General features: G+C 58.8%; 2 protein-coding genes across 2 annotated transcripts; one reads left to right on the forward strand and one right to left on the reverse strand.

The window, feature by feature from the left end:
* Positions 1-12,079: 12,079 nt before the first annotated feature.
* SGCA (sarcoglycan alpha) lies at positions 12,080-21,138 on the forward strand (the record flags this gene model as incomplete). The annotated part of the gene is given in 10 exon segments (NM_001082332.2): positions 12,080-12,130; positions 12,868-12,984; positions 13,073-13,227; positions 13,421-13,493; positions 13,805-14,003; positions 14,384-14,546; positions 15,498-15,706; positions 15,982-16,008; positions 20,712-20,904; positions 21,096-21,138. Coding segments are annotated over 9 exon segments (1,164 nt in total). The 3' UTR covers positions 20,893-20,904; positions 21,096-21,138.
* Positions 16,547-17,480, reverse strand: LOC103351548 (histone H1.9). The gene has a single exon (XM_008271308.3). It carries the CDS (start codon positions 17,236-17,238, stop codon positions 16,633-16,635), a length of 606 nt encoding a protein of 201 aa, XP_008269530.2. The 5' UTR covers positions 17,239-17,480; the 3' UTR covers positions 16,547-16,632.
* Positions 21,139-25,753: the final 4,615 nt, after the last annotated feature.

The raw sequence follows: 25,753 nt of genomic DNA on the forward strand, positions 1-25,753 counted from the left end.
ACAGACCAAGGGGCCTGGGGCTGCCCGGTGTCCCTGGCCCACTGCCTGGGCCCTGGCTGTGGGGGTCCACCCTAGGCACAGGTCCAGATGCGCTGCTCCCGTCCAGAGCCCAGAACGTGAGAACAGGGTGGATCCTAGGACCCAGAGAACAACTCAGGCACAAAGCCTCCCCCCTCTCCCAGCTGCTTCCTGCATATGGGGCCTTCCTGCGGCCTCTGCCTCCTCCCCCGCCCTCTTCCCCTCCATCCTCTTCCTCCTCATCCTAATCTCCCAGTCTCAGGCCCCTGGCCTGGAAGGGCTGCAGAAGGGAGCCCTCCTGGCCCTCTGCTGCAGGAGTGTGTGTGGGTTTTGTGGGCTATTAATCCGTTGGCGAGAGCTTGCTACAGTGTGGAGGATGGGATGTGGGAAAGCCGCCTGGGAACCCTGAATATTGGGATGGGGAGGAGCCAGGAACCACAGGACTGGATCCCAGGACTGCTGCTAAGGGGGAGGGAAGATTTGGGTTCTGAGCTGGAGCCGGAAGTGAACCCAGGCCTCTGACTTGCCACTGCCACCTGCCCAGGAAACTTCCCCCTCCCCAGTTTTGCCCTTGGGGCAGGCCCTCCCAAGCCATCACGGAAGATCCCTTTCTAAAACAAGCTTTAGGACCTGGGTTTCCAAGATCAAGGCTGGGGCTGGAAAACCCCCTCCCCGCAGGCCCCTCCCAGCAGCCCCACCCCCTCATCTCACCCAGCCTGGGGGTTGGGAGTTTGGGCTGTGTCCTCGGAAGCTCTTGTGTTGGATTGGACGAGGTTGCAGGCCCCTGGGTGTTCTGCCCAGAATCTCCCACACCCTTTGCGGTGAGTCATCTTAACTGGTCCCAGCCCAAGGGGTCTGTGCCCACGCTCTGGCCAGGTGGGGAAGCCCCTGGCTTATGGAGGTGGGAGGAGGAGCTGAGAACCAGCTGTTGGGCCCTGAGTCCCCGGGACCCCCTTCCGCATATCTCCTGCAGCTTGGAATGAACTAGGATTCTTTCCAGGGGTGAAGGCCCTTTTGGGGCTTTGGGATACTCCAGGGTGGTTCGAGCCCAGATCTGGGGTGACGAAGGCTAATGAGTGGGACTCAGACTGCTGTTAGAGGAGTAATGAGCAACAGCCCCGGCCAGGATTCCCGAAGAAGCTTTTATGCAGCCCTAAGTGCTTTAACCATCACTCCTTCCCCAGGCTCCGGCTGGGCCAGATGGGTGGGGAACGGGGCGTCATCTTCAGCCCCTCCCTGGCTGCCTGGATCGGAGCTCGGTCTGTGAGAAGAGGGGCTACCTCCAAACAGAAGACTTCCAACCCAATTTCCATTCCTCAGGCTGTCCTCCTCATCTGCCCCCTGTGGTTCTGCGCCCCAGGGGAATCTGACTGCCCTCTCAGTCTTTGTGCAGGAGACCTTGACAGCCAACTTGCCTGCTAGTCTTTGGACAGAAGCCCCTTCCTTACCTTTGCCCTGGCCTTAGAGGGTGGAATATTTCCCAAGGTTGACCCAGGGGCTGAGCTGCCAGGGCTCAGATCTTGGCTCTACCACTTCCTAGCTGTGTGGCCTTGGAGAAGCCACTCAGCCTCTCTGTGCTCTGAGAAGGAGGAACTGAGGCTTGGAGAGTGGCAAGGGTGGGGAAGGAGCTGCCTTTCCCAGCCCATGTTGCAAAGGCCGGAGGCTATGTGGCTGGCCCAGATAATTGGCTTCCAACTCTCCTCCCAGTAGAGCCCCTGCCCATTTTCCCACACCCTCCAGATCTGACGAGGGCCCTCTGGGAAGGCGCACTTGGAGGACTGTCCCTGGAGGCTTGCTAGTTTTAAACACCAGGTTGTTACTGCAGAGGAGGTGACGAAGAGGTGGGGAGAGGCCTGATGTGCGATAAGTCCCAAGCCCTCAGCGCCCTGGGCTCGGCCTGGGCTGGGTGCCAAGGCTGGCTTCTCGTCTCAGCTCTGAGGCCTTGAGACTCGGCCTCTGAGTGTGACTTTCCCTTGGCCACCATCATCTGAGCAGAGGCTAACCCAGGCCCTGCCCTCCAGCCACTTTGGATGAGCCAGTGGTCCCCGGGGATCCTCTGCCAGGGGCCCAGGCCGGGACTAGTATGCTGGAAAAGCACACGTAACGTGTGCACCCTCACAGGCCGGAGATCGCAAATCCAGGACGTTGTGCTGGAGGGGTCTCTAGTGGCTCTTGGCTGATGGCTGATCCCTTCGCTGGCGAATGAGGAAGCCTGAGCACTGGCACACCCCATGTTGGAGAAGAGACCAGGCTAGGGTGCATGAGGCCTGAATGGAGCCCTAGCTCCACCCATTTCCTGGGTGACCTTGACCTGAATGTCTGAGTGCCTCCTGAACTCAGGTGACCCTGGAATCCCACTGGGCACGGGGAATAGAGCTTAGAGAACACAGGCTTGGAGGCTGGGCCATTTTGTTTGTCTTTGACCTGCCACTTCCTGCCTAAGGGACCTCAGCAAGTTCTCCATCATCAATGGAACAAACATACCAATTTCATTACGTTGTGGGGAGAGGTAAACACGTTCAAAGTGCGTAAAGCACAAAGAAGGAGCTTGGCGTGGGGGCTGGTGCATATCTTCACCCAGGGGACATGTGTGCTGGTCCCTGCCTGGGTGGGTGTGGCCGAGAGGGAGCACCACTATTTGTATCTCAAAGTGTTGTCTTCATCGGACTGTGGGCTTCTTGTTTCTTTTTTAAGAACATATTTAATCGCAAGGTAGAGAGACAGGGAGAGAGAGAGAGAGAGAATCATCCATTCACTGGTTCATTGCCCAAATGGCCACGACAGCCAGGTCTGGGCCAGACTGAAGCCAGGAGCCAGGAACCCCATCCTGGTCTCCCATGCAGGAGGGTGGCAGGGGCCCAAGCACTTGGACCATCTTCCTCTGCCTTCCCAGGTGCATTAGCAGGGAGCTGAATTAGAAGTAGAGCAACCAGCACTCCGATATAGGATACCAGCGTCATAAGCAGTGGCTTAACTAGATGCCACAACCCCTCCCCACCCTCGTCCCTTTTTACTGTACTTTGTGACATTCTGAAATACTAGGGACCTTCAAAAAGTTCATAGAAGGGGGCCAGCGCTGTGGTGCAGTGGGGTTAATGCCCTGGCCTGAAGCGCCGGCATCCCATATGGGCACCGGTGCTAGTCCCGGCTGCTCCTCTTCCAATCCAGCTCTCTGCTATGGCCTGGGAAGGTCCTTGGGCCCCTGCACCCACGTGGGAGACCTGGAGGAGGCTCTTGGCTCCTGGCTTCGGATCGGTGCAGCTCCAACCATTGTGGCCAATTGGGGAGTGAGCCATCGGATGGAAGACCTCTTTCTGTGTAACTCTGACTTTCAAATAAATAAATATATTTTTTTAAAAAAAAGTTCATGTGTATTATAAAAAAAAGAGCACGTAGATTTCAAAAACTTCTTGCACTAAAATAAACTTGATCTTTTAATTCCATTTTTCTATAAACTTTTTGAAGCACCCTGGCCTAAGCACCTCCTCCACATCTTTGGGGATCATTTTGAGTGAAGGGGGCCTTCTAAAGTGTTTGTCATTCTGCCTCTTGGTACCTTGAGTTTCCCATTGCACCTGCAGGGAGAAGGATCCCGTGGGGTCCTCCCATGGCAGGAGACTGCCTTGTTGCCTGTTCCTGTGTGTTCCCCTCTTTCTAGCAGTCTCTGCACCTCACTCTAGGGCTGCTTGGAAAGTTCAGATACATTTTGGAGATGGGGGAGGGAGACTGCGAGGGAGTGGTCAGGCTGTGTGTGTGTGGTTGGGGGGGGCAGGAGCAGGACAAAGGAAAGATTTCTCCAAATCATCAGTTTCTTTAAAAGAAAGCCTATATTTAGCCAGGCTTAGAGGGCCTGTAAATATGTATTTTGCAACACAGACAGCCGTAGCCGTAGCCGTGGGAGCTTCAGAGATAGGCAGGGAGGTCAAAGAAAAAAAAAAAAACTGGGAAGATTAGGCAATGTATTTTGTCATCAGCAGATTCGAAGAACTCTTCCTACTGCCTGCTCCGCCGACTAATAATACACACGTCTGTGCTGATGGTTTATAGTTATCATCTGCCGTCTGGATCTTGGAGAGCGAGGGCCTAAGGACAGGACTGACTCTCAGAGTCACCTTCTTCTGCCAGCCCTCGCCTCACCTGCCCTGGGTCAGAGGCAGGAGCATGCTGCACCCCACCCCCACCCTACCAGCTTCTGCTGGGTCAGCCTGGTACCAGACACAGGCACAGCCTCCGGAACTCCAGCTCTCTGGGCTTCCACACTCAGCTCCTTGCACTTCAGGTGGCTGTGAGGAGTGGAGTGAGAGTCCAGCCGCTTCAGAGAATCAGGTAACACAGAGACTTTATGAACGCTAGTATTGTGTGATTTTTAAGTTTTTCTGTTTACAAGAAAGAGAACATTTGAATTGTGTGAAATCCCTTTCCTTTCCCCCCAGCCCTGCTGCTCTTACATTTGGAATATCCTTGCTAGCCTCTATTTTTTGTATTATTTTGTTCAATGTAGCAAACCAGACGTAACTAAATTTCACTACCGTAGCCGTTTAAAATTTTTTTCATTTATTTGAGAGATCTTTCATCTGCTGGTTCATTCTCCAAAATGCCTGCAACAGACAGGGCTGGAACCAGGCCAAAACCAGGAGCCTGGACTCCATCTGGGTCTCTGCATGAGTGGCGGGGACTGAACTACTTGAGCCATCACCTGCTGCCTCCCAGAGTGTGCAGTTTGCAGGAAACTGCAATTAGAAAGAGCGGGACTCAAATCCAGGCGCTCTGATGTGGGATGCAGGCATCCCAAGGAGCAACTTAACCACTTAACCAGGACACCTAACACCTGCCCCTACTTGAACCATGGCTACGTGTATGGACAGGTCATTGGCATTAAGCACACCCACAGTGTTATGCAATCATTACCACCATCTAGCTCCAGAACTTTTTTTCATCTTTTTTTTTTTTTTAACTTATTTGAAAGGCACAGTTAGAAAGACAGAGAGGGAGAGAGCTCTTCCATTTGCTGGTTCACTCCTCAAGTGGCCCTAAATGGCCAGGAGCTAGGAGCTTCTTCCGGGTCTCCCACAAGGGTACAGAGGCCCAGGGACTTGGGCCATCATCTACTGCTTTCCCTGGCGCATAAGCAGGGAGCTGGATTGGAAGTGGAACAGCCGGGACTTGAACCAGTGCCCAAATGGGATGCCACCATTGCAGGTGGTGCCTTACCAGCTACAACACAGCACTGGCCCCTAAACCTACCTTTGGAGTGGATTCCTAGGAGCAGAAAGCCAGCGATGCAGGGCAGGCTTACTAAATCATGTTCTCACCACCTGCGGCAGCACGAGACCTCCCGCTGGACCACCTTGCCAACGTTTGCTCTCATCGGACGTTTTCTTTCTGCCAATCAGAGGCGTGGGAAGTGGTATCTGATTTGAACCTCTCTCCCCTGCTTTCTCAGGCCGAACGGCTCATGTTCATTGGTCATCTGAGCTTCCTCTAGGCGCATCATGTGTGCTATACCCTTAGCCATCCTTTTGTAGCTTTGGATGGCAGTGACAGAAAGCCCCAGTGTAACGTAAGTGGTTCAAGCAACTAGAAAATTTTATCATCTCAACTCACAAGAAGCCCCAGGGTTGGTTAATTTGCAGGCTCAACTGTGCCACAATCTTTTCATCCTTTTGCAATGCCCTCGTCTTCATTGGCCTGCCTCTGAGATGGGGCTGCTCATGGTCCAAGATTATTACCTTAGCTCCAGCTGTCCCCTGGAGACAACACTGGCCAGAGGCAGAAGGTGGGGGCTTTTTTAAGAGTCTTTCCCAGAGCCCTCCTCTTGCCAAGCGGATTCCCTTGCTGGTCTTAGGGACCAGAATTGCAAACAAGTCCATGTCTGAACCAATCATTGACCAGAGAACCCAAAGGATCAGTGCTATGTTTTTGTTTTTGTTTTTTAAGATTTATTTATTTATTTATTTGAAGGTCAGAGTTAGAGAGAGAGAGAGAGAGAGAGAGAGAGGGAGAGAATCTTCCATCCGCTGGTTCATTCCCCAGTTGGCTGCAATGGCCAGAGCTGCGCCGATCCTAAGCCAGGAGCCAGGAGCTTCTTCTGGGTTTCCCACACAGATGCAGGGATCCAAGGACATAGGCCATCTTCTATTGCTTTCCCAGGCCATAGCAGAGAGCTGGATTAGAAGTGGAGCAGCCGGGACTAGAACCGGTGCCCATATAGGATGCCGGCACCAGCCCCCAGTGCTATGTTTGGACTAATCACTATCTAGCAGGGCTAGGGAAGACCCAGCCTCTTGCAAAACCCAACCCCCAAATCAGATCAGGGTCTGTTTTCAGAGAAGAAGGGAAGGGATGCACTTGGGGTGGCCAAAGGGCTATTCTTTCTCCTTGTTGGTTTCTAGGAGGTCTTCAAATATTCTGAATGTTAGCCCCTCCTCTGCTTTGTATGTCCCTAGCACTGCCACCCAGGCTGCTGCTTCTCTTTCCACTTGGTTTATGACATCATTTTCAGAACAGAGGACATTTGAATAATGAAATAAAAGCTGGCCATCTTTTGTGACTGACAAATCCCTTCCCTACTGCTGGACCCCCATACTTTCTCCTAATTCTCTCCAAGTTTTGTTTTTCACTGTTAGGTCTTGAACTCATCTGGAATTAATGTTTATGGATGGCGTGGAGAGTTTTCGTATGAAAAGCCAATTGTACCACACTGCCTTGAACAGTCTCTTCCTGCTCTTGCTATGAGCTGCAGTGCCAGGGCCATCGTCCGTCAAATTCCCACATCTGCTTGCGGCTGGCCCTGGGCGTTCTATTCGGTGGCTGCCTTTGTCTAGCCCCACGCTCAGACCACGTGGTCTTAATCACCATTGCTTTCAGAAAAGTTTTGTTATCTGTTCAGCATCTCCCTTCTTCCTTTTTTCAGTTATCTCCACTTTTCCGGGCCCTCTGCCCTTCCATATGCATTGTAGGATCATTCGCCTCGCTCTGTGAAAAATCCTGATGGGGTCTTTGCTGGACTTGTGTTTTCTCGACAAGTCAACGTGGAATCTCCTTCATGACCTTGACACTTCTCACCCCTCCACTTCAGACATCTCTGCACCTCCCCATTTGTTCCTCTGCAGAGCCTACAATATTATTTTTTCCATAAGTCTCTCAAAATTATTTTTAAAAAAGATTTATTTCTTTTGAAAGTTACAGAGATGTCTTCTGTCCGCTGGTTCACTCTTCAAATGGTTGTGATGGCTGGAGCTGAGCTGATTCAGAGCCAGGAGTCAGGAACTTTTGGGTCTCCCACGTGGGTGCAGGTGCATTAGCAGGGAGCTGGATCGGAAGTGGAGCAGCCAGGACTCAAACCTGCACCCATTCGGGATAACAATGCTGCAGGCCAGGGCTTTAACTTGCTGTGCCACAGCGCTAGCTCCCAAAGTTATCTTTTGTAACTTTCTTTTTAGGTTCTGACAATGTGAATTTTTTGTCGTGATTGATTCCTTTTTAAAAAGATATTACAATTGCTAATAAATCATCCCTGGCCTGTAGAAACATTGTTGAATTTTCTATTTGAGCTGTATCTTTATCCAGCAACCCCGCTGAGCTCACTCCTCACATGCGCCTGTAGCACCTCTTGGCTTTTCTTTCTCAGCAATCACGGCGTCTCTGTGAGTAGCGGTGTCCATGTCCCACCGCCCCCAGCTCCCACGCAAGCGGGCGGGGCTGGCCACGGCCGCTCTTGCCTCGCCCTGCTGTAAATAAATAAAAGGCCCCCCCACTTTCTGCAGAGCTTTCGCGACTACAAAGCGCTTTAGCTCGCATCGATCTTCCTGCCTTGCTGCGCAGAGCGAGAGTGTCCGGTGGGAACGGCCAGGGCCCCATGTCCACACCCGCGGCTGCACCGCCGCAGCCTCGCCTTGCCCTCTGCGAGAATCGGGCCAGACACGGCTCCCGGCCTTGTGCAACTCCTGCAGGCCGGCCCCGGGGGCCCAAGTCCAAGAGGAAAACGGAGCTGGGGGCCACACAGGTCTCCAAGCCGGTGCCCCCCACCCAGTGTCTGAAGGGCATTGTGGGCACGTGCAGACGTCCTTGGAGGTAGGAGACGGGGCGGATGGGGAAGAGACCATCACGTACAGTCTCCCGCTTGCATGCCCCGCATGCAACGAGCCCTCCGCCCCGGGAAGGCGACGACGACACCCGGCCCGGGCCCGGCGTCGCCGCTCTGAGCGCCGCGCTCCGCACGCACGGTGACGCGCTTCCCCTCCCCGCTTTGCTCCAGCACTGCGCAGGCGCGGGGCCCGGCTGTGGCTGGCGGTCGCGCCCTCTGGCGGCGGACTGACCGAGTCGCACCCTTTGTTGTGCGCCGGGGTCGGAGAAAGGAGTGGGTGGAGTCTGGCAGGCTGATGCTCTAATCAGGTGGTGACAAGAAGCCCTTTCCTTTGTCCCCCGGTTTAGACGCGGATGAAGGAAATGCGGCCTCGGAGGTCGAGAGGCTTAGGGAGCCGGTCCCTAGAGACCGAAGGGGAATCAGAATCGAGGAACTGATGCTTTCATTCCTTAAGCAAACATTCACCGGGATGGGCGGAGATGGGGGCAGAGGATCAGAGAGGTTACTTTTAGGGACCAGGTGGAGCAGAAAGGTGGGGGAGGGCGGGCTGGCGGGGGGGGGGGGGGAGCAGGCGCCGAAGGAGCACTGGCTGAGAGGGAAGAGGGGCTGAGACTCGACCCTTCCAGTTCCCAGACGGTGCCCCAACCGGCCGGGAGCAGCCCCGGAGCTACAGATGCGACAGCCGGCGCGGCAGGAGGCGTTTAAGCCATACGTTCATAATGATGCTACTGACCGAAAAAGCGAACTGGCACGGCCTGGGGGAGGCTGGCGGTCTCCCAGGCAGAAGTGTTCCCTGCTTACCTTCTTGAAACTGATAAATGCAGGAAAAGAATCAAGTATTCGTCCTGTCTGAACTGTGCCACTGGGTGAGCAAGGCAGGCGTGCAGGGCACGTCCTGTGTCTAGAGCTAGACCAGCTGATGAGGAAGGTGTGATCGGATTTGAGTATCATCATTTTGAAAGAAAAAAAAAAGCTGATGGCTAAGGCCCTGACATTGCCAAGACCACAGCAACACAGGACACGCCTCCACGTGGGAGGACCCACCACCTGTGACACCTTCTCGCCATACAAAATTGAGCCAGAACCTGCTCAGGCTTCTGGATCCAACCACGACTGGCAGAATAACAAGGCACAGGAAACACAACTTACAGGAAATACAGAGGAACACGTTGACACCATAGAGATGCAGGTGGCAAACCCCAGGCTGGGCAAAACATGCGACCTGGGTCCTTCCCAAGGATGAAGAGAGAGGGAGAGGAGGGGGCGGGAGGGGGAGCTTGAGGAGGCAGAGGGAAGGAAGGAGAGGAAGAGAGAGAAATGGACAGGGAACCTGCGGATGTGGAGACATTTAAAAGAGCGATCCCTCACTTGTAACATGTGCGTTTTATGGGATCCTGATTCCCGCAGACATGATGAAAACTGACATTTATGAGAAACTGGAAATTTATACTGGAAGTTTGATGTTAAGGGATTATTACTTTAACCATTGGTCGTTATGTGATCACACTGAGTCATTATCTTTTTAAAGATAAAGAAACTGGCAGGAAATTGAACGGGAGCAGGAAATTGGGAGGGGTAAGAAGTGAAGCTAGAAATGGCCTTGAGTTAATTGTTGGAGCTGTCAGGTGGACACATGGAGACTCCTTATGTTATTTTGTATACTTTAAAACTGTTTCTTGAGGCTGGTGCTGTGGTACAGCAGGTTAAGCCTCTTCCTGCAGAGGGCGCTGTTTCAATCCTGGTTGCTCCACTTCTGATCCAGCTCCCTGCTGATGCCCTGGGAAAGCAGTGGAATATGGCCCAAGTCCTTGGGCCCCTGCACCCATGTGGGAGACCCGGATGAAACTCCTGGCTCCTGGCTTCAGCCTGGCGCAGCCCAGGACAATAGGGCCATTTGGGGAGCAAACCAGCGGATGGAAGATGCCTCTCTCTCTCCTTCCCTCTCTGTAACTCTGCCGTTCAAATTAATTAATTTAAAACTATTTCAGAACAAGAAGTGTAAAGACCCTGTGAGCCTGCTCCCCGCCCCTCCCCAGGCCTCCATGGCCCCCAGGGTGCTTTGTGTCAAGCAGCAGGCAGCCGTCATGGCCGTCCAGACACCTGGGTGAGGACAGGATGTGCTGCCCTCGGGTCTGGGGAGGCTTTTCCAAGGCTTCCAATTGGCTCCTTGGGACCTCCCTGGCCCCCTGAATCAGGGTCACATGGGGAACATAAGGGGAAAATGCTCAGTTCTTACATTAGTGCATGCTAGCCTCCGTGGGGCCTGGTGCCACTGGGTGCAGACACTGCCACCTTAAGACAGCCGAGGGTGTGAGTGGGCAGCTCCAAAAATAGCAGGGGCAGCAGCAGGAGGGAGAAGGGGAGTGACCTGGAGACGCAGGGACAGAAGCCTGGGCAGCTGCCCAGCCCTGGCACCTCTGCCCACTCCCCGCCGCCCTCGCCCTCAGCCTCCGCCTCCAGGACCTATCCTCCTCTTTCCCACCAGCTCTGGGAAGGCGGAGACGACGCCAGGGGGATGCTGGGGCAAGCACCTGCCTGGGAGACTGAGCAGATGCTGACTCTGGAATCTGGTGGCTCTGCAGGGACCCATGAGGTGATCAGGTGGGGCGAGGAGAGCAAGGGACGAGAGCTAAGTCAGCTGCGCACCGGTCGCCCCAGTCTGCGGGCATCTGGTGTGGGTAAGCCGGCAGAGTGGAGCCCTGGGTCCCTGCCTCCTTCCTGGGGCCCTGGGGACACTGCCTGTCCGCCTGCTCTTGGGGGGAGCCCTGGAGAGACAGGGTGGGCCACCTTCACACCAGGGCCAAGGCAGGAAGCAGGGGGAGGTGGTGCCTGGAGTCAGGCACCAGGGTGAGCAGTTGGTGTGCATTCAGTGTCACGTGGCCTGGGGGAAGCGCTACCCTCCCATGCATCAGTCTTACCATCTCTACACGGGGACAGCGGTGGCATGTGTGTCGTGGAACTGCCACGGGGCTGTGTGCACGGCGACAGGCCGGGTCGGCTGTGGTCACCCATCTGCACACAGGCTGTGTGCTCCCCTCTGTGTACTCGGGTCCCGGCGCGAGCGGCAGGTGCCCTGTGTCACTGTGCTGGTTCTTGTGGGGAGTCCCCACAATGACACCCAGGGGCGAGCACTGTGGGTGCCAGTTTGCAGTCGTGGAAGCAGAGGCCGAGAGGTGGCCGGTGACTCACTCACTCAGGGTCGCATCTCCCGGAAGTGGCATTGGGGTCTTAGAGCCCCAGTCGCTGAGCCAGCAGGGGGCACCTCCTGCACTCACCTGTCTGCCTGGCTGGTCTGGGGATGCGGGCTGGGGGACCAGTCATCATTTTTCACTGCTAAGGAAGCTGTCCCCCGGCCCCCTCCACAGTGCGGGGCTAGGAAGACCTGGTCTCATCACAGCTCAGAGCACTACACAGCCCACAGTGCCACGTGGGGAGGCTGTGCACCCGGCGCCCAGGCACCTGCCTGGCTCCGCAGAAGGCAGGAGGTCAGCGATGGCGCAGGAGCTACCTGCGCAGGGTCTTGCAAAGGGGGTGGAAGGTGGCGGGGGGGGGGGGGGTGAAGGCAGGAAGGGAACCCCAGGTCTGGTCCCAGGAGTGCTGGAAGCCAGGGAGGGGCTGCCTGGAGCTGGGCGGGGAGCCTGAGGGCTTGGGGGTGTGTGCGGGGAGGGGAGGAGGGGATTCTAGGCAGGACAGTCAGGTTCAGAAGGATTAGAAAGCTGTCAGCTGGGAAGGGGGGGCAGTGGGAGCCATCGCGGGTCTCAGGGTGAGTGTGGGACCCCGGGGAGGAGAAGGTGGGAGGGACATGGGGCGTGGGGACCGGTGTCTACCCAGATTCAGGGCCTGCTCCGGGCAGGGAGGGGGAGGCCCCCTGGCTGAAGCTGGGACCCAGTTGCTCAGGGACACCTTCTTGTCCCTCCCTCCCTCCCTCCCCTCCCCTCCTCCCGCCCCTGTCTCTGTCACTCACAGGGCCAGCTGGCCGGGCAGCCATGGCGGCGGCCGCGCTCCTCTGGCTCCCTCTCCTTGTGGGCAAGTCGGGGTCTTCTCCGGAGGCGGGGAGGAGGGTCCTGGAGGGGCTGGGAGTCGGGGTGATGAGCTGCAGTATGAGAGGGCCTCAAGGGAGGGGCTGAAAGAACTGTGGGTGTTCACGCGAGGTGGCCAAGGGCTCTGAGCAGGCTGGGGAGCTGGGCCCCAAGGTGCGGGGGCTGGGAGCGCTGGGGACTGGTGGGGTCCTAGGGCTGGGGTGGGCCTGAAGCACAGGCCCCTGCGGGGACGTGGGCCCTTTAAAGGGCTGGCTGGGGCTCTGCTCTGTGGGGCCCAGGCTAAATTTGGTCCTGACAGGGAAGGGGGTGGTGACTGGGGCAGGGCCCCTCGGCTGGATGGCAGCCTCTTGCTCCCTGTTTATTTGGAAAGGCGGTGGGGGTGTGTGTGTGTCGGGTCCCAGGGTGGCTGCCCCTCGTCCTGGGAAGGCTCCTCCCGTGCTGTTGTGTGATTCTAAGTGCCCTCGACACACACACACACACACACACACACACACACGCATGCCCGCACATGCGCACACACACCTCCTGGTCACACATCAGCGCCTGCCCACCATGACCCCCCAGCAGGGGAACGAGGGGTAGAAAAGTTTTTTGGGGCGGGGAAGGGGTGTCTGCCCATGAACCCATGCCAGATCTGGGTTTGGATTAAGGCAGGCCCCGCCCTGCTTTCCGGGGATCCGAGGGAGAGCCCTGTGTCTGAGGCAGCTGGGGCCCCCTACACAGGCTGCCTGGCAGGCCCGGGAGGCACCGAGGCCCAGCAGACCACCCTGTACCCACTTGTGGGCCGCGTCTTCGTGCACACCTTGGAGCCTGCGAGCTTCCTGCACCTCCCGGAGCACGGTGAGCGGGGCCAGGCGGCAGGGGCTGGCTGGGCTGCCGCTCCCCAGGTTCCCGTCAGGCCTCCAACGCCCTCTCCCTGTTCCACCAGCTGCCCCAGCCACCATCCCCGTCACCTACCACGCCCACCTCCAAGGACACCCAGACCTGCCTCGGTGGCTCCGCTACACCCAGCGCAGCCCCCACCACCCTGGCTTCCTGTACGGCGCAGCCACCCCAGAGGATCGTGGACGCCAGGTCATCGAGGTGCCTGTGAACCTCAAGGCGACGAGTGGGCTGGGCCCTGCCAGCTGGGATTGGAATTTTGTCTGCCTTCGTTTGCATGTCATTTACATGTCTAATTTGGGGCCTCAGTCCTGGGGGTGTGAGACCCCTCCCACAAGTCATGGCAGGTCCTGCTTAAAATCACCGCTCAGCCCTTGTCCCCGCTCCCTCCCAGGTCACCGCCTACAACCGCGACAGCTTCGACACCGCCCGACAGAGCCTGGTGCTGCTGATCCGGGACCCAGAAGGTACCTCCTGCCCAGCTCCCCTGCTCCCCTACCAACTACAGTCTTGGGGGGTCTCCCCTGGAAAGGGAGGGGGTGTGGGAGGTGGCCACTTGGAGGGCAGTGGGGAGGAGGGACAGACGCTCTGCAGACAGAGCCGGGACAGGCCTTGGGCAAGGCATGGAGGCTGTGAGTGCTGGGGAAGAACCTTGGGGCCCGGGCGTGGAGGGTGTGGGAGGGCAGCAAGGGGTGTGAGGAGGAAGCTGAGGACGCCCGGGGAAGATCTGGGGGCAGCTGAGGGCCGTGTGGTCTGAGATGCCCCCCCACCTGCCCAGGGTCCCCACTGCCCTACCAGACTGAGTTCCTGGTGCGTAGCCACGATGTGGAAGAGGTGCTGCCCCCGACACCCGCCAGCCACTTCCTCACGGCCTTGGCGGGGCTCTGGGAGCCCGGCGAGCTCAAGCTGCTCAACATCACTTCAGCCTTGGATCGTGGGGGCCGTGTCCCCCTTCCCATCGGGGGCCAAAAGGAAGGGTAGGCGTGCAACCCACAAGGGCTTCCTTTGGTCTGGTGGTGGGCATAGAATAGGAGGCTCCCTGGGTTCCAGGTGGGGTTTGTACACCATTCTGTGCCCTCACGGTGTCCATCTTCAACTCCCAGCCTCACACCTCTGTCTACTACTCTCCAGCCACCTCCTCGTCACCCTCTTGTGCTTCCTGGGCTCAGACCCTACTTGCTCTGCACCCCGGTGCCCCATGAGGACATGTCCACCCACAGAGGACTTTCCTGGGGTCTGGGGCTGCCTCAGAGCGTGGGATGCTCTGGGAAACAGCAGCCCAAGCTCAGGACGGGCTGAAGCCGCCCGTGCCTCCCCCACCCCGACTCTGCTGACGGTGGCTTCTATCTGGGCCCAGGGTATACATCAAGGTGGGCTCCGCCTCACCCTTCTCCACCTGCCTGAAGATGGTGGCGTCCCCTGACAGCCATGCCCGCTGTGCCCGGGGCCAGCCTCCGCTTCTGTCCTGCTACGACACCTTGGCTCCTCATTTCCGCGTTGACTGGTGCAATGTGTCCCTGGTGAGCAAGGACCCTGGCTCCCGGGGTGGGGGTGGGGCAGGGCGCCCATCACAATCCCCGTCCCCGCCCACTTCGCACGCGGGTCTCTGAGTTCTCCAGCCCTGTTTCTTTCCCTTAAGGTCTCTTAGTCTTGAGCGCTCTCACTCTCTGAAGTTCCACCTTGTGCCACAAGAGGGCGGCAGAGTCTATAATCCGCTCTTGGGGCTCTCCAAATCCGTGCGTCTCAGATCTGGGGACCCAAGGGCTCCCTCACTCCTCTATGCAGAGCGTGGTTCCTAAACCTTCCTCCCGACCTCTCAGTCTGCACCCTTATGAGGTGTCACCTAGTGTCGCCTAACAAGCCTGCCTGCAGTTAGGAGCAGCCGGCTCTCCATGGTGCAAACCAAAGATGATCACTGCAGCTCAGGGATATGGTGCCCTGGGAAACTTGCCTCCTTGGCCTGGAAGCCATGGCCATGCTCCGTTCCTGCGGATTGGCCGGTAGGGCAGGGACTCGCTTGGGTGGGGTCACACAGCTATGACAATGACAACTTTCCTGAGCCCTGACTATGTGTCAGTCACCATCCAATCACGTCTTAGCCTGCAACCACTTGGGGCGGGGGAGGGAAGGCACTGCAGTTATCGTTTTGACTTCACAGGAAACAGGCACAGAGAGGCAAGTTGTCAGCCGAGCGCTGGCTGGAGTCAGGATTTGAACCCAGGCAGTCAGACTTTGGAGGTGTGCACTAACCATTGTGCTGTCCTGCCTCTCCTAGAATTCATCCCGTGGCTCCTGGTCCCTGTGGCTGTCTGGTGAGGTCACATGAGCTGAGGCAGTGAGGCAGGCAGGCAGGAGGATGCCCTGTGCTTGCTTGGGACAAGGGGCAGGATGGCCCCAGAAATCCTGCCCTCTCCCCTGGGGTCTCTGTGTCCAGCCAGTCACTCCTGGGTCAGCCCTGGCTCCCTGTGCAGGTGGATACGTCAGTGCCAGAGCCGGTGGATGAGGTGCCCACCCCAGGCGATGGGATTCTGGAGCACGACCCCTTCTTCTGCCCTCCCACCGAGGCCACTGCCCGAGACTTCCTGGCAGACGCCCTGGTCACCCTGCTGGTGCCCCTGCTGGTGGCCCTGCTACTTGCCCTGCTGCTGGCCTACATCATGTGCTGCCGACGGGAGGGGCGGTGAGTGCTGGGGGGGGGGAGGGCAGAGAGGGCACCCGCGGGCCCCTTTGTGGCTGGCGCTTGGGCTTCGTGGGGACAGATCCCTCCAGCCGTGGGGTTCTCGGCTGGGAAAGAAGTTCTAGACCCCTTTCTGGGCAGTTCCTGGGAGTCCTGCTTGGCCTGGCACCAGGACAAGGGTGTGGATAATGGCATGCCGACCCCTGGACATGTGAGCCCCGGGGGCACCACAAGGCCAAGTCCTGAGCGGGACTAACATCTCCCTTGCTTTCCTGCAGGCTGAAGAGAGATCTGGCCACTTCTGAGTGAGTAGGGGAAAGCTGGGGGCTGGGTGGGGGCCCCCTGGGATGTCTGCTTGGAGCCTCCAACCTCCATGGGCAGCGGAGACAAACCAGATTCCTGGGGGGGGGGGCGACAGATGGAGGAGCCCTCGGGACTGCTGAGCCCTAGCCCAGGGCCAGCTGCTGGGCCTATGTCTCATCCTTGTTGTCCTCTGTCCTGGTCCCCACAGAACAGTGTGTTGTGGTCGGGGAAAGGGGGCCTGTGGCCACCCTGGGGGAAGGGCTTGAGAAGAAACTTAAGAGGCCCCCAGCAGGTGTACCCTGTGGCCACTCCCACCATGTGCCAGACACCCAAGGGTGCAGGCCGGGTTCTGCTGTACTCTTGCTGCCATCACCCTCTCCAGCCTCACATACTACACCTGCAGGAGGTGGCGGCTGGGCCAGCAGAGGTCTGTGGCTGCTCTCAGCTCCCCCAACCCGGCCCAAATCCACCGTCCAAGGTCTTCCCCTGGCCCCCACCTTTTCCATTCCCTCAAGCCCCAAAGATTCCAGGAGGCAAGTGTGAAATGTTAGGCTCCTTTTATTCTCGCTGTGCGCTGAGCCTACGGGCGGGCCGGGCATCCTTGCTCGCTGGCCTGACCTGCCTCGTTAATTGTGGCTGCATTTGGCCACCCTGCGAACCCCTTTGATATGCTGTTTTTGACCCTCTGTGGAGCTCAGCAGGGACTTGCGCTGTCTAGGCCGGCATTTGGCCACCCTGCGAACCCCTTTGATATGCTGTTTTTGACCCTCTGTGGAGCTCAGCAGGGACTTGCGCTGTCTAGGCCGGCGCTGCCCAGACTTCCGCCGCCGCTGCTGCCGTTTCTTGGCCTTGAGCTTGAACTTGGAGGCTTGCTTCCTGCTTAGGCGGAAGGAGCCCGAGGCGCCCTTGCCGGTCACCTGCTTGAGCATCCCCTTGTCCACCAGCTTGGTGAGTGCGAGCTTGAAGCGCCCGGTGTTGCGGGCCATGTTGTAGCCGGTGGCAGCCACCGCCTTCTTCAGCGTGGCCTGAGACACGCGGCTGCGTTTCCCTTTGTTGGCCAGAACCCCCAGGATCACCTTGGACATGCTGGGCTTCCGGTGGATTTTGGGGTGGCTGCGGGGCCCGGTCTCATTGTTGGTGAGTCCTGAGGTGCTGGCCTGGTGGCTTCCACCCAGGCTGGCGTCCGAGGCCAAGGGTGCTGATGTGGGCAGCAGAGGAGCGTCTTTCTGCATCTCTTCCTGAGCTTCGCTGGAGGAGAGGACCTCCAGGGTGGTGGCTGGCAGTCTCCCCTGGGCTGCTCCTTGGTGGGTGGGTGAGAGATGTCCCAGCTCCCGCTGCCCTCAGAGGCTTCCTTGTGGGGCTTAGCCCTCGCCTTCCCCTGGCTGGCCAGAGGGAGGACCAAGGATGATCGCCCACAGCTGGCCTCCGCAGACTTGTGCTGGGGCTCACCGCGGGTGGTCAGCTTAACTGTCTGATGACCTCAGGGGGACATTGTGAAGCCACCAGAACCCTGCAGGGGTCACAGTGGCCCATTGTTCCCTCCTTCTGGGGAGGGGCGGGAGGGGCGGCCAGGGGATGTCAGGTGCCCTGCGGAGGGGGCTGTGGCTGTGCGATGGAGAAGGGTGTGCCCACACTGTGTGTGTGTCTCTGTGTGTGCACGTGTGTGTGTGTGTGTCTGCATGGTGGTGCAGATTTCAAGGTGTTTTGACTCCCGTTTAAAATTTTTGTTTTCATTTGAAAGGCAGGGGTTGGGGAGGAAGGGAGAGAGAAAGAGAAAGAGAGAGAGAGAGAGAGAGAGAGAGAGAGAGAGAGAGAGAAAATCTTCCATTTTTTGGCTGGTTCACTCCCCAAATGCCCATGAAAGCAAGGGCTGGGCCAGGCTGAAGCCAGGAGCCCCTCGGGGTCTCCCAAGTGGACATGTGGGTGGCAGGGACTCGGCTCCCTGAGCCATCACCTGCTGCCTCCCAGGGTGCACAGCAGCAGGAAGCTGGAGTCTGTAGGAGTCAGGACCCAAACCCAGGCACCCGAGGTGGGTGTGGGCGTGGGTGTCCCAACCCGTGTGCTCGCAGCCGGGCCAAACACGCACCCCGAGTCCCCAGGCTTCACCTCACCACTTTGAGCCCTCCGTCTTGACCCGCTAGCTCTCTGAACTACTGAATGAACACAAACATTTGAAAAATCAGAATGATGGCAACACTTAAGGATTCTAATGGGGAATGTGTGTAATGGGGAACCAACTCTTGATCTAGGTAAGTCCAAATAAGTCCTTGGGTAACTTTCTATACACACTGGTTAAAGGTTTCACTTATTTATTTATTTGAAAGGCAGAGTTACAGACAGACAGAAAGGTCTTCCCTCCATTGGTTCACTCCCCAGATGGCTGTAATGGCCAGAGGTGGACCAGTCCGAAGCCAGGAGCTTCTTCTTCCCCGTCTCCCACATGAGTCAGGGGCCCAAGCACTTGGGCCATCATCTTGGGCCATCGTCTGCTGCTTTCCCAGGCCACAGCAGAGAGCTGGATCGGAAGTGGAGCAGCCGGGACTTGAAGGGGAACCCATATGGGATGCTGGCACTGCAGGCGGAGGCTTTACCCACTACGCCACAGCGCCGGCCCCACCCGGGTCAGGCTTGCAAACTCCAATGTTGTCAGGACAGTCTGCTTCCTCCAGCCATTTGGAATCAATAACCAGTGTTACCACGAGTGATACTGGCTCCGGCTGGACTGAAGTTTGTGTTGATTTATTGCTGCAAAATCCATTTTTTTTTTTTTTGCTTGCTCAGTATCTGCCATTTCTCAAGTTGTCCACACCTTGTGATTCTGCTACCTGTTAATCACCTGTATCAGACAGAATTGGTCACAAAATCCTCCAAGCCTGGATGACGCTCTCCTGTGTGTGTGTGAGGGGGAGGCGGGGGGGGTTGGTTCAGGGCTGTATGTGGGAGGTGGAGGGGGTGTGGATGAAGTTGGGGGCATGTTTGTGCCCATGCATGGGTGCGTGCACGTACGTGTGTGTGCGTGCGCTACATGTGTGTGTGCGTACGTGTGTGTGTGTGTGCAGGAAAGCCTGCCCAAGTGCTGATGTGTAAGGGCTGTGGGGAAAGCATGGCAGGGTCTCGCTTCTGCTCTCACTCTAGGAAAACAGCCCCCAGAATATTTTTCCACCTGTGCACTGGCAGAGTAATGAGGCGCAGCTGTGGGGATGGGGGCAGGGAGGGGCCCACTGACCCAGTCCCTGCCAGCCAGGGCCCAGGGCACCACCTGCTGGCTCCCTCCATCCCGGCCTCCGGGCACTGCTCCGCTCTTTCCCCCTCTGTCTCCCCTGGCCTGGGAATGGAAAATTGTGTTTTGCACAACTCCGCGTGCCAAATTCCAGACTCAAGAGCTCATGTTGACCCTCCCCTAGCCTGCGATGGCGTCTCCGCCTCTTCCCGGCACGGGCCAGACGGGCCGTTCCGTGTGAAGCGGGACACGGTCTGCTTTCTCAGTTTCTTACTGGAGTCCCTGTCCTCGGATGGGGGTGGGGACACTTCTGCGTCTGCCTGGGGCCTTCTTATTTCTTATAATGAAATGTGCCTGCTCCAGTTGACCTGGCCATCGTGTAGTCTGGAGACATGTCCCCAGGCAGGGCGAGGTGGAGAAGGGGTGTGGAAGCACCTGTCCGCCGGAGGCCAGGTCGGTCGGTGAGCTTGCTGGCAGGGAACAGTGTGACAGTGGCACCAGCAGCGGAGGGCTCCCTCCAGGAACAGCCGCCACTTGCTGTGAGCCTGAGCAGGGGATGTCCTAAGTGCTTTTCCCCTGTTAGCTCACTTACCTCGTGCACCTGTCTTACACTGGAGGAAACTGAGGCACAGGGCGGTTAAGTAACTTGCCCAAGGTCACACAGCTGATGAGCCACACAGCCCAGAGTCAAACCCAAAGCCAGTCCTCCTGTTTGACGGCTGTGCGACCCTGCAAAAGCAAATCCGTGAGAATGAGGAGGACCTAGGGGGGAGCAAGCAAGGACTTCCAGATGGGTGTAGCCACTCAGGGCTGCTGGGATGGGCCTTGAGGAGCCCTGGTCTGGAACAGAGCCGGGACCGGACATGGTGGGGGCGGGGACGGGGAGGGAGCCAGAGCTCAAAGGGCAGCAGGAGGAGCCACAGGATGAGACGCTGCCACTGCTGGCTGGCTGGATGCGGGCAGGTGTTCCTGGAAGGGGAGCTGGTCTGAGCACAGCTAGGAGATGAGTGGAGGAGGAGGAGGAGGCGGGCTCGCCAGGGAGGGGAAGGGGAGGAGTTAGGGCTCAGAGGCTGGAGAAGCCATGGAGAGGGGAGCTGAAGAGACCCAGCAAAGGTGGCCGCTGCAGGCGTGGGCACTGCGGGGCTACCAGTCCACACTGCAGCGCCCACGGGGCCCCCAGGCGCCCTCCAAGGGCGAACCACATTCTGTAATCTTGACAGCAATCCTGGGAGAGGGTACTGGTAGCTCCGTCTTACAGTTGAGGAGAGTGAGGCACAGCCTAGTTAGACAACTCGCCCAGGACACCCGGCTTTGAATGCAGGCTGTCTGCACCCACAGCCCATGCCTCCATGCACTGAGGAGGCACCAAACGGCAAGTTTGTTCTTTTCTCCCACACCACCATGTTGCTCCTCGGCAGTGCTAGGCTGGGCCCTGCAGGCCTGGCTCAGGCTGACCACTGCCCCTGCCCCGTCCTGTGCCACCAGCATCCAGATGGTCCACCATTGCACCATCCACGAGAACACGGAGGAGCTACGGCAGATGGCAGCCAGCCGCGAGGTGCCCCGGCCACTCTCCACCCTGCCCATGTTCAACGTGCGCACGGGTGAGCGGATGCCTCCTCGGGTGGACAGCGCCCAGGTGCCCCTCATCCTGGACCAGCACTGAGAGCCCAGACAGGTGGGTGCAGCTGGATGGTGCCGACCTCACTTCTGGGAACGAGGCTGGGCGGGTGGTGGTGGATGCCAGGGCCCTGGCCGCCCAGTTCCGGGTGCTGCGTTGGGTTGGGGGGGTCAGAGGAGGCCAGCGTCCGCCTCCCCACTGCTGCTTCAGTTCCAACCCTGGCTTTACCCCCCTCTCTCTCCACGCAGAGACCGTCTTGGCCACCTCCCACCTGGTGATTCCAGCTCCTGGCCCGGCTGGCCCCCGGGGTCTCTGGACCAGCAGAGAGAGGGAGGGGTAGAGCGGGGTGAGGACCCCCAAAATAAACACCTGCTCCTCTGCTGCTCTGTGGTTGCCTGACCTTCCCCCACCCGCCGCAGCCTCTCTGTGCACCTCCCTGCCTCCAGAGCCCGCCACTGGCTCCCAGCTGCCCTTGGGGCTCGTAGCATTTTGCTGTTTCTGCAAAAAAAAAAATTTTTTTTTTTCTGGAAGAGGGGAGGACCTGTATGGCCTTCTCGTGGACCTGACAGTAAGGGGTGCCTGGGCCATTATCCTGTGGACCAGGAGGCTGAGGCTTAGGGACAGCGAGTGAGTAGCACAGGGTGGAACCTGGCCAATCTGCCTGTGACTGCCCCCAGGAGAGATGGGGGGAGGGTCTGGGGGACAGGAGAGCGGGGAGATTGTAGCTGGAGTCTGTTGACAGCTGCCCAGACCCCCTGGAGGGAGAGTCCTCTGTGCCTTGTGTTGGGGGAGAAGCTGACGTAGACACATGGAGAGAGGAGGGAACGCAGGATCCCGATGCCCTCGGCTGGTGGGGCAGAGTCCCAGGGTCCGGCAGAGCTGAGAACCCTCCTCACCCATGTCCCACGTCCCAGTGGGAGTCCTGGGGAGCTCAGCTGGCTGTGAGGAGGCCCAAGGTTGTTTCCCAGAGGGCCTCGGCAAGTGGGCCGCTGTGCCCCCGGGAGGCTAACCCCAGAGGGCACAGATGGACAGGACACTGCAGAAGGCCAGGGACACACGGCCACGAGAATCCCAACGAGGGCCAGGGAGCCGCCCACCGGGCCTCTCTATCCCCTTCCCTCTGCTGGGACCCCCCCCCCCCCCAGTTCTCCAGGGTCCCCTCGCCTGCCGCAGTGCAGGGCTCTGCCCGAATGGCCCCTCCTCAGAGAGGCCTTCCCTGAGCTCCTGGGACCCACAGCTCCCAGGCTTCCCTCCCTGCGCACCCCCCTCCCGGCCCCTTCTCTGAGAGGGGCACCTGTCTGGGTCCACTTGTCCACATCCTCTGCCCAGCGTGGTCTGTGGCCCCAGGAGGTGCAGCGTCTGCACACAGTAGGTGCTCAGGAAAGCCCTTCTGAGGGAGATCAGTGTCTGTGCTTGCTCAGGGTTCTGGAGGAAGTTGCTCCTCCCGCCCCTGACTCCCCTACCCCCGCCCCCCACCCCGCACAGGAGCTGAGCCCAGCCACTGGCCTCTGGGCAGCCCCCTGCTCAGTTCCCAGAGCCACTGCACAGCGAGCCCACAGGCATTTCCAGAGGCAGGCAGGGCGCATGCTCCCTGAGGCCTTCCGGGGCCTGCCCCCACCTAGCAACCCCATGGCCTCTCATTTGCGGCTCCTGCCTCCTGTTTCCTGGGCTCCTGCGAAGCAAACCAGGCAACCCGAGTGGAGGCTGGGAGCAGACGCCTCCCCTGTCCCTGTCTCCTCTCCCTCCTCTCTGGCTTCCCCTGTGCCCTTCCTGTGCTGGCCAAGGATAGAAGTGGGAGGCCCGCCCCCCTTCCCTCTGCTTCCCAGCCTTGCCTTGGGGTCTTGGCCACGCCTTCCTCCCTGTCCAGTTCCCAGGAGCACACGGGAGCCTGGCTGCCGGCCCAAGAGGAAGTGGTCCAGACAAGTAGCTGGGAGGATGGCGTGACTGCCGAGGACACAGGGCTGTGCCCGGGCACACACACACACCAGCAACCCCAGGCTGGTGAGGCAGCTGCCCCTCCCGGATGGGCAGGGTCCTACCTAGCCGTCATCCCTACCCCCACACTCCCGACAGAACGTGCCAGCAACACCCTCTCCCTGTCTCCACCCCTCCCCCGCCATCTCCTCCAGTCCCACCAGTGGCACTGCCCATGTGGCCCCCACTGCCACCCTAAGCATCGCCCTGTGTGTGGCCTGGCTCTCCAGATGTCATCACGTCCCCATTGGCCTGGCCCGCGGGCACAGGCGGCCCCAGCCCCCAGACGCACGGCTCCCCTAGCAGGACTCCAGTCATCACAGTGTAGCCACACAGCAGCTGGCTCCTCCAGCCACAGTCAGATGATTCACACGCTGAGACTCATACCTGCCGTATGGGGCTGGCGTGGGAACCTGGGCATCAGTGTGCGGGCACTGCTGAGCCTGGAGACACCTCCATCCAAGCCCCTGCGGGACCCCTGGGAACAGAGCCCTGCAGGGTCTTCCTGCTCCCTCAGAGCCGCACTAAGAGCCTGCGTCTCCCTCTGTGCCTTGTGGGAAGTTCGTTCTCTCCCCATGAACTTGCGCATCCAGCCAGGGCAGCTACTGGCCACACGGGACCCCAGGGCACTTGAAATGTGGCTGGCGCAAATGCAGTTGTGGGAAAGGCTTAAGTGATCATATTTGGGGATAGAGTGTGTTCAGTAAAAGACATTATGCAGATGGGTTTTACTTGTGTATTATTATTTTTTTTTAATGGGCACTAGAAAATGCAGAAAGACAGCTGGGGCTTGTGTTCTATTTTTTTTTTTTTTTTGACAGGCAGAGTGGACAGTGAGAGAGAGAGACAGAGAGAAAGGTCTTCCTTTTGCCGTTGGTTCACCCTCCAATGGCCGCCGCGGCCGGTGCGCTGCGGCCGGCGCACCGCGCTGATCCGATGGCAGGAGCCAGGAGCCAGGTGCTTTTCCTGGTCTCCCATGGGGTGCAGGGCCCAAGCACCTGGGCCATCCTCCACTGCACTCCCTGGCCACAGCAGAGGGCTGGCCTGGAAGAGGGGCAACCGGGACAGAATCCGGCGCCCCGACCGGGACTAGAACCCGGTGTGCCGGCGCCGCTAGGCGGAGGATTAGCCTAGTGAGCCGCGGCGCCGGCCATGTGTTCTATTTTTATCGGGGAGGTGCTGGCTCCGTGGCTTTTCCCCTGTCTCCACCCTAGGCCAACCCACCCCAGAACTCTGTTCCTTTCCTTGCTTTCGACAAAGCACCTGCTCCCTGAGACCTCCGTGTGCGCAGCCGGGAGAGTCTGCCCCCACAGCACTGAAGCCCTAGACCTTGAACCTGTGACCTGGTTGTGCTTTGGTCTTTGCCACGGCTTTCCTCCTCTTCCTCTCTTCTCTGCCCTTCTGACTCCCCCCATGTCACATGCAAGAAACGCCCCACTTTGGCACCTGCGAGTGCCAACTCACCTCCCTGCAGGCCTGATCTTGCCTGTGCCGGTGTGTAAGGGCCCGTCGCCCTCCTAGCCAAGGGCTGGCCTCCTTGCGGGGTCTCACCTCCCGGGTCTCTGACCTGCCCTTGGCCTGCTGCGGTGCCTTGTGCGGAGCAGCACGAGGTGACGGAACAGCCTCTGCCTGCACCATGGCTCCCACTGGTGCTGGGGCTCGGGCGGGGGGCCTCCCCCACAGTCAGTGTCTCCGAATTTCCCCACACTTGCCCTGCTCCCCCATTCATCCGCATTCAGAGAGTCTCCTGTGCCCTCTGTCAGGCTTGGGCACTCATGGTCCCTAATGCCACGGCCCCCAAATTCTCAGGGCTCACCTGTATCACATACAGACCCCCACCCACCCCAAAACACACACACACACACACACACACACAGGGCCCTTGTGAACCGGGGAGGCGGTCAGGCACCACCAGCGGCTCAGAAGGGACCTCGCTCGCAGGCACCCCTCCCCCACTCAGCCCCCAGCACAGGCCTCCTTCCCGCTCAGGAACACACATAGCCCCCACGCCTCCCTCAAGCCAAAGCCACCACCTTCCAGCTAGGAAACCCTGTCGTCTCTCGGCTGCATCCAGCCCTGTCAATCCAGAAAAGTCTCAGAGCCACAGGGGAAGCTGAGGCTAAGAAGCTGGAAGAAAAACAGGGGCTAAACCCACCCTCTTCCTGCTCCAGACAATCCTGCCACAGGGCCAGCAATCCGAGACCGCAGCAAAAACAAAAACCCAAAGGAAATGTCTTCCCTTTCTAGAAGTTTCCATATGGAGTCGCTTGGAAAATCAGCCACAGGCGCTCAGTCCTTCTCCTCACAGGGCAGATCAAGGCGAGTCCCGCAGAGCAGTGCTGGGGGCAGTGGGGTCTCAGGGAGAGGGTCTGAGCAGCCCTATTTATGGGGGCTGTGATGTCAGCGGGAAGGAGGGCCTGAGTTGGGAATGCGGGACAATGGCCCCTTTGTCCCCCTCCCCTGCTTTCCTGCACTCACTGAAACCACACAGCGCCTCCACACCGGGGCCCGCCACACAGGCCAGCCCCCCCCCCGGTGCGTGTGCCCCCCTGCGTGTGCCCGCGGGACGCATCGACGTGTGGGCATGCACACAGGAGCCAGGGGGCAGGACAGTGGCCTCAGACCCAGTGCTGCCACCCACATGAATCACAATGAAATAAAAGCAAGATCTGCATTCCTCAGCCACACCAGCCCCTCTTCAAGTGCTCCCTGGCTGCAAGAGGGGGCGGCCACTGTCGTGGACACAGACACAGGACCCGCTCACCATTGCAGAAAGCGCTGGCCTAGAGCCCTCCACTGCCGTCCGCTCCTGTGTGCAGGCTGCTTCTCGCCAGGGCGCACACAGCTCCACTCCCACCTACAGGGCAGTTTCTCCATCTCGGCGGCGGCGCGTTCTTCCACTGTGCCCAGTCCTGCGGAGCAGTGCTGGCCT

Source organism: Oryctolagus cuniculus, chromosome 17 (genome assembly GCF_964237555.1).
Source record: "Oryctolagus cuniculus chromosome 17, mOryCun1.1, whole genome shotgun sequence".
NCBI lineage: Eukaryota > Metazoa > Chordata > Mammalia > Lagomorpha > Leporidae > Oryctolagus > Oryctolagus cuniculus.

Coding starts and splice junctions, on each gene's coding strand:
- LOC103351548 (XM_008271308.3), bottom strand. CDS start 17,238: ATGCAGAAAGACGCTCCTCTGCTGCCCACATCAGCACCCTTGGCCTCG.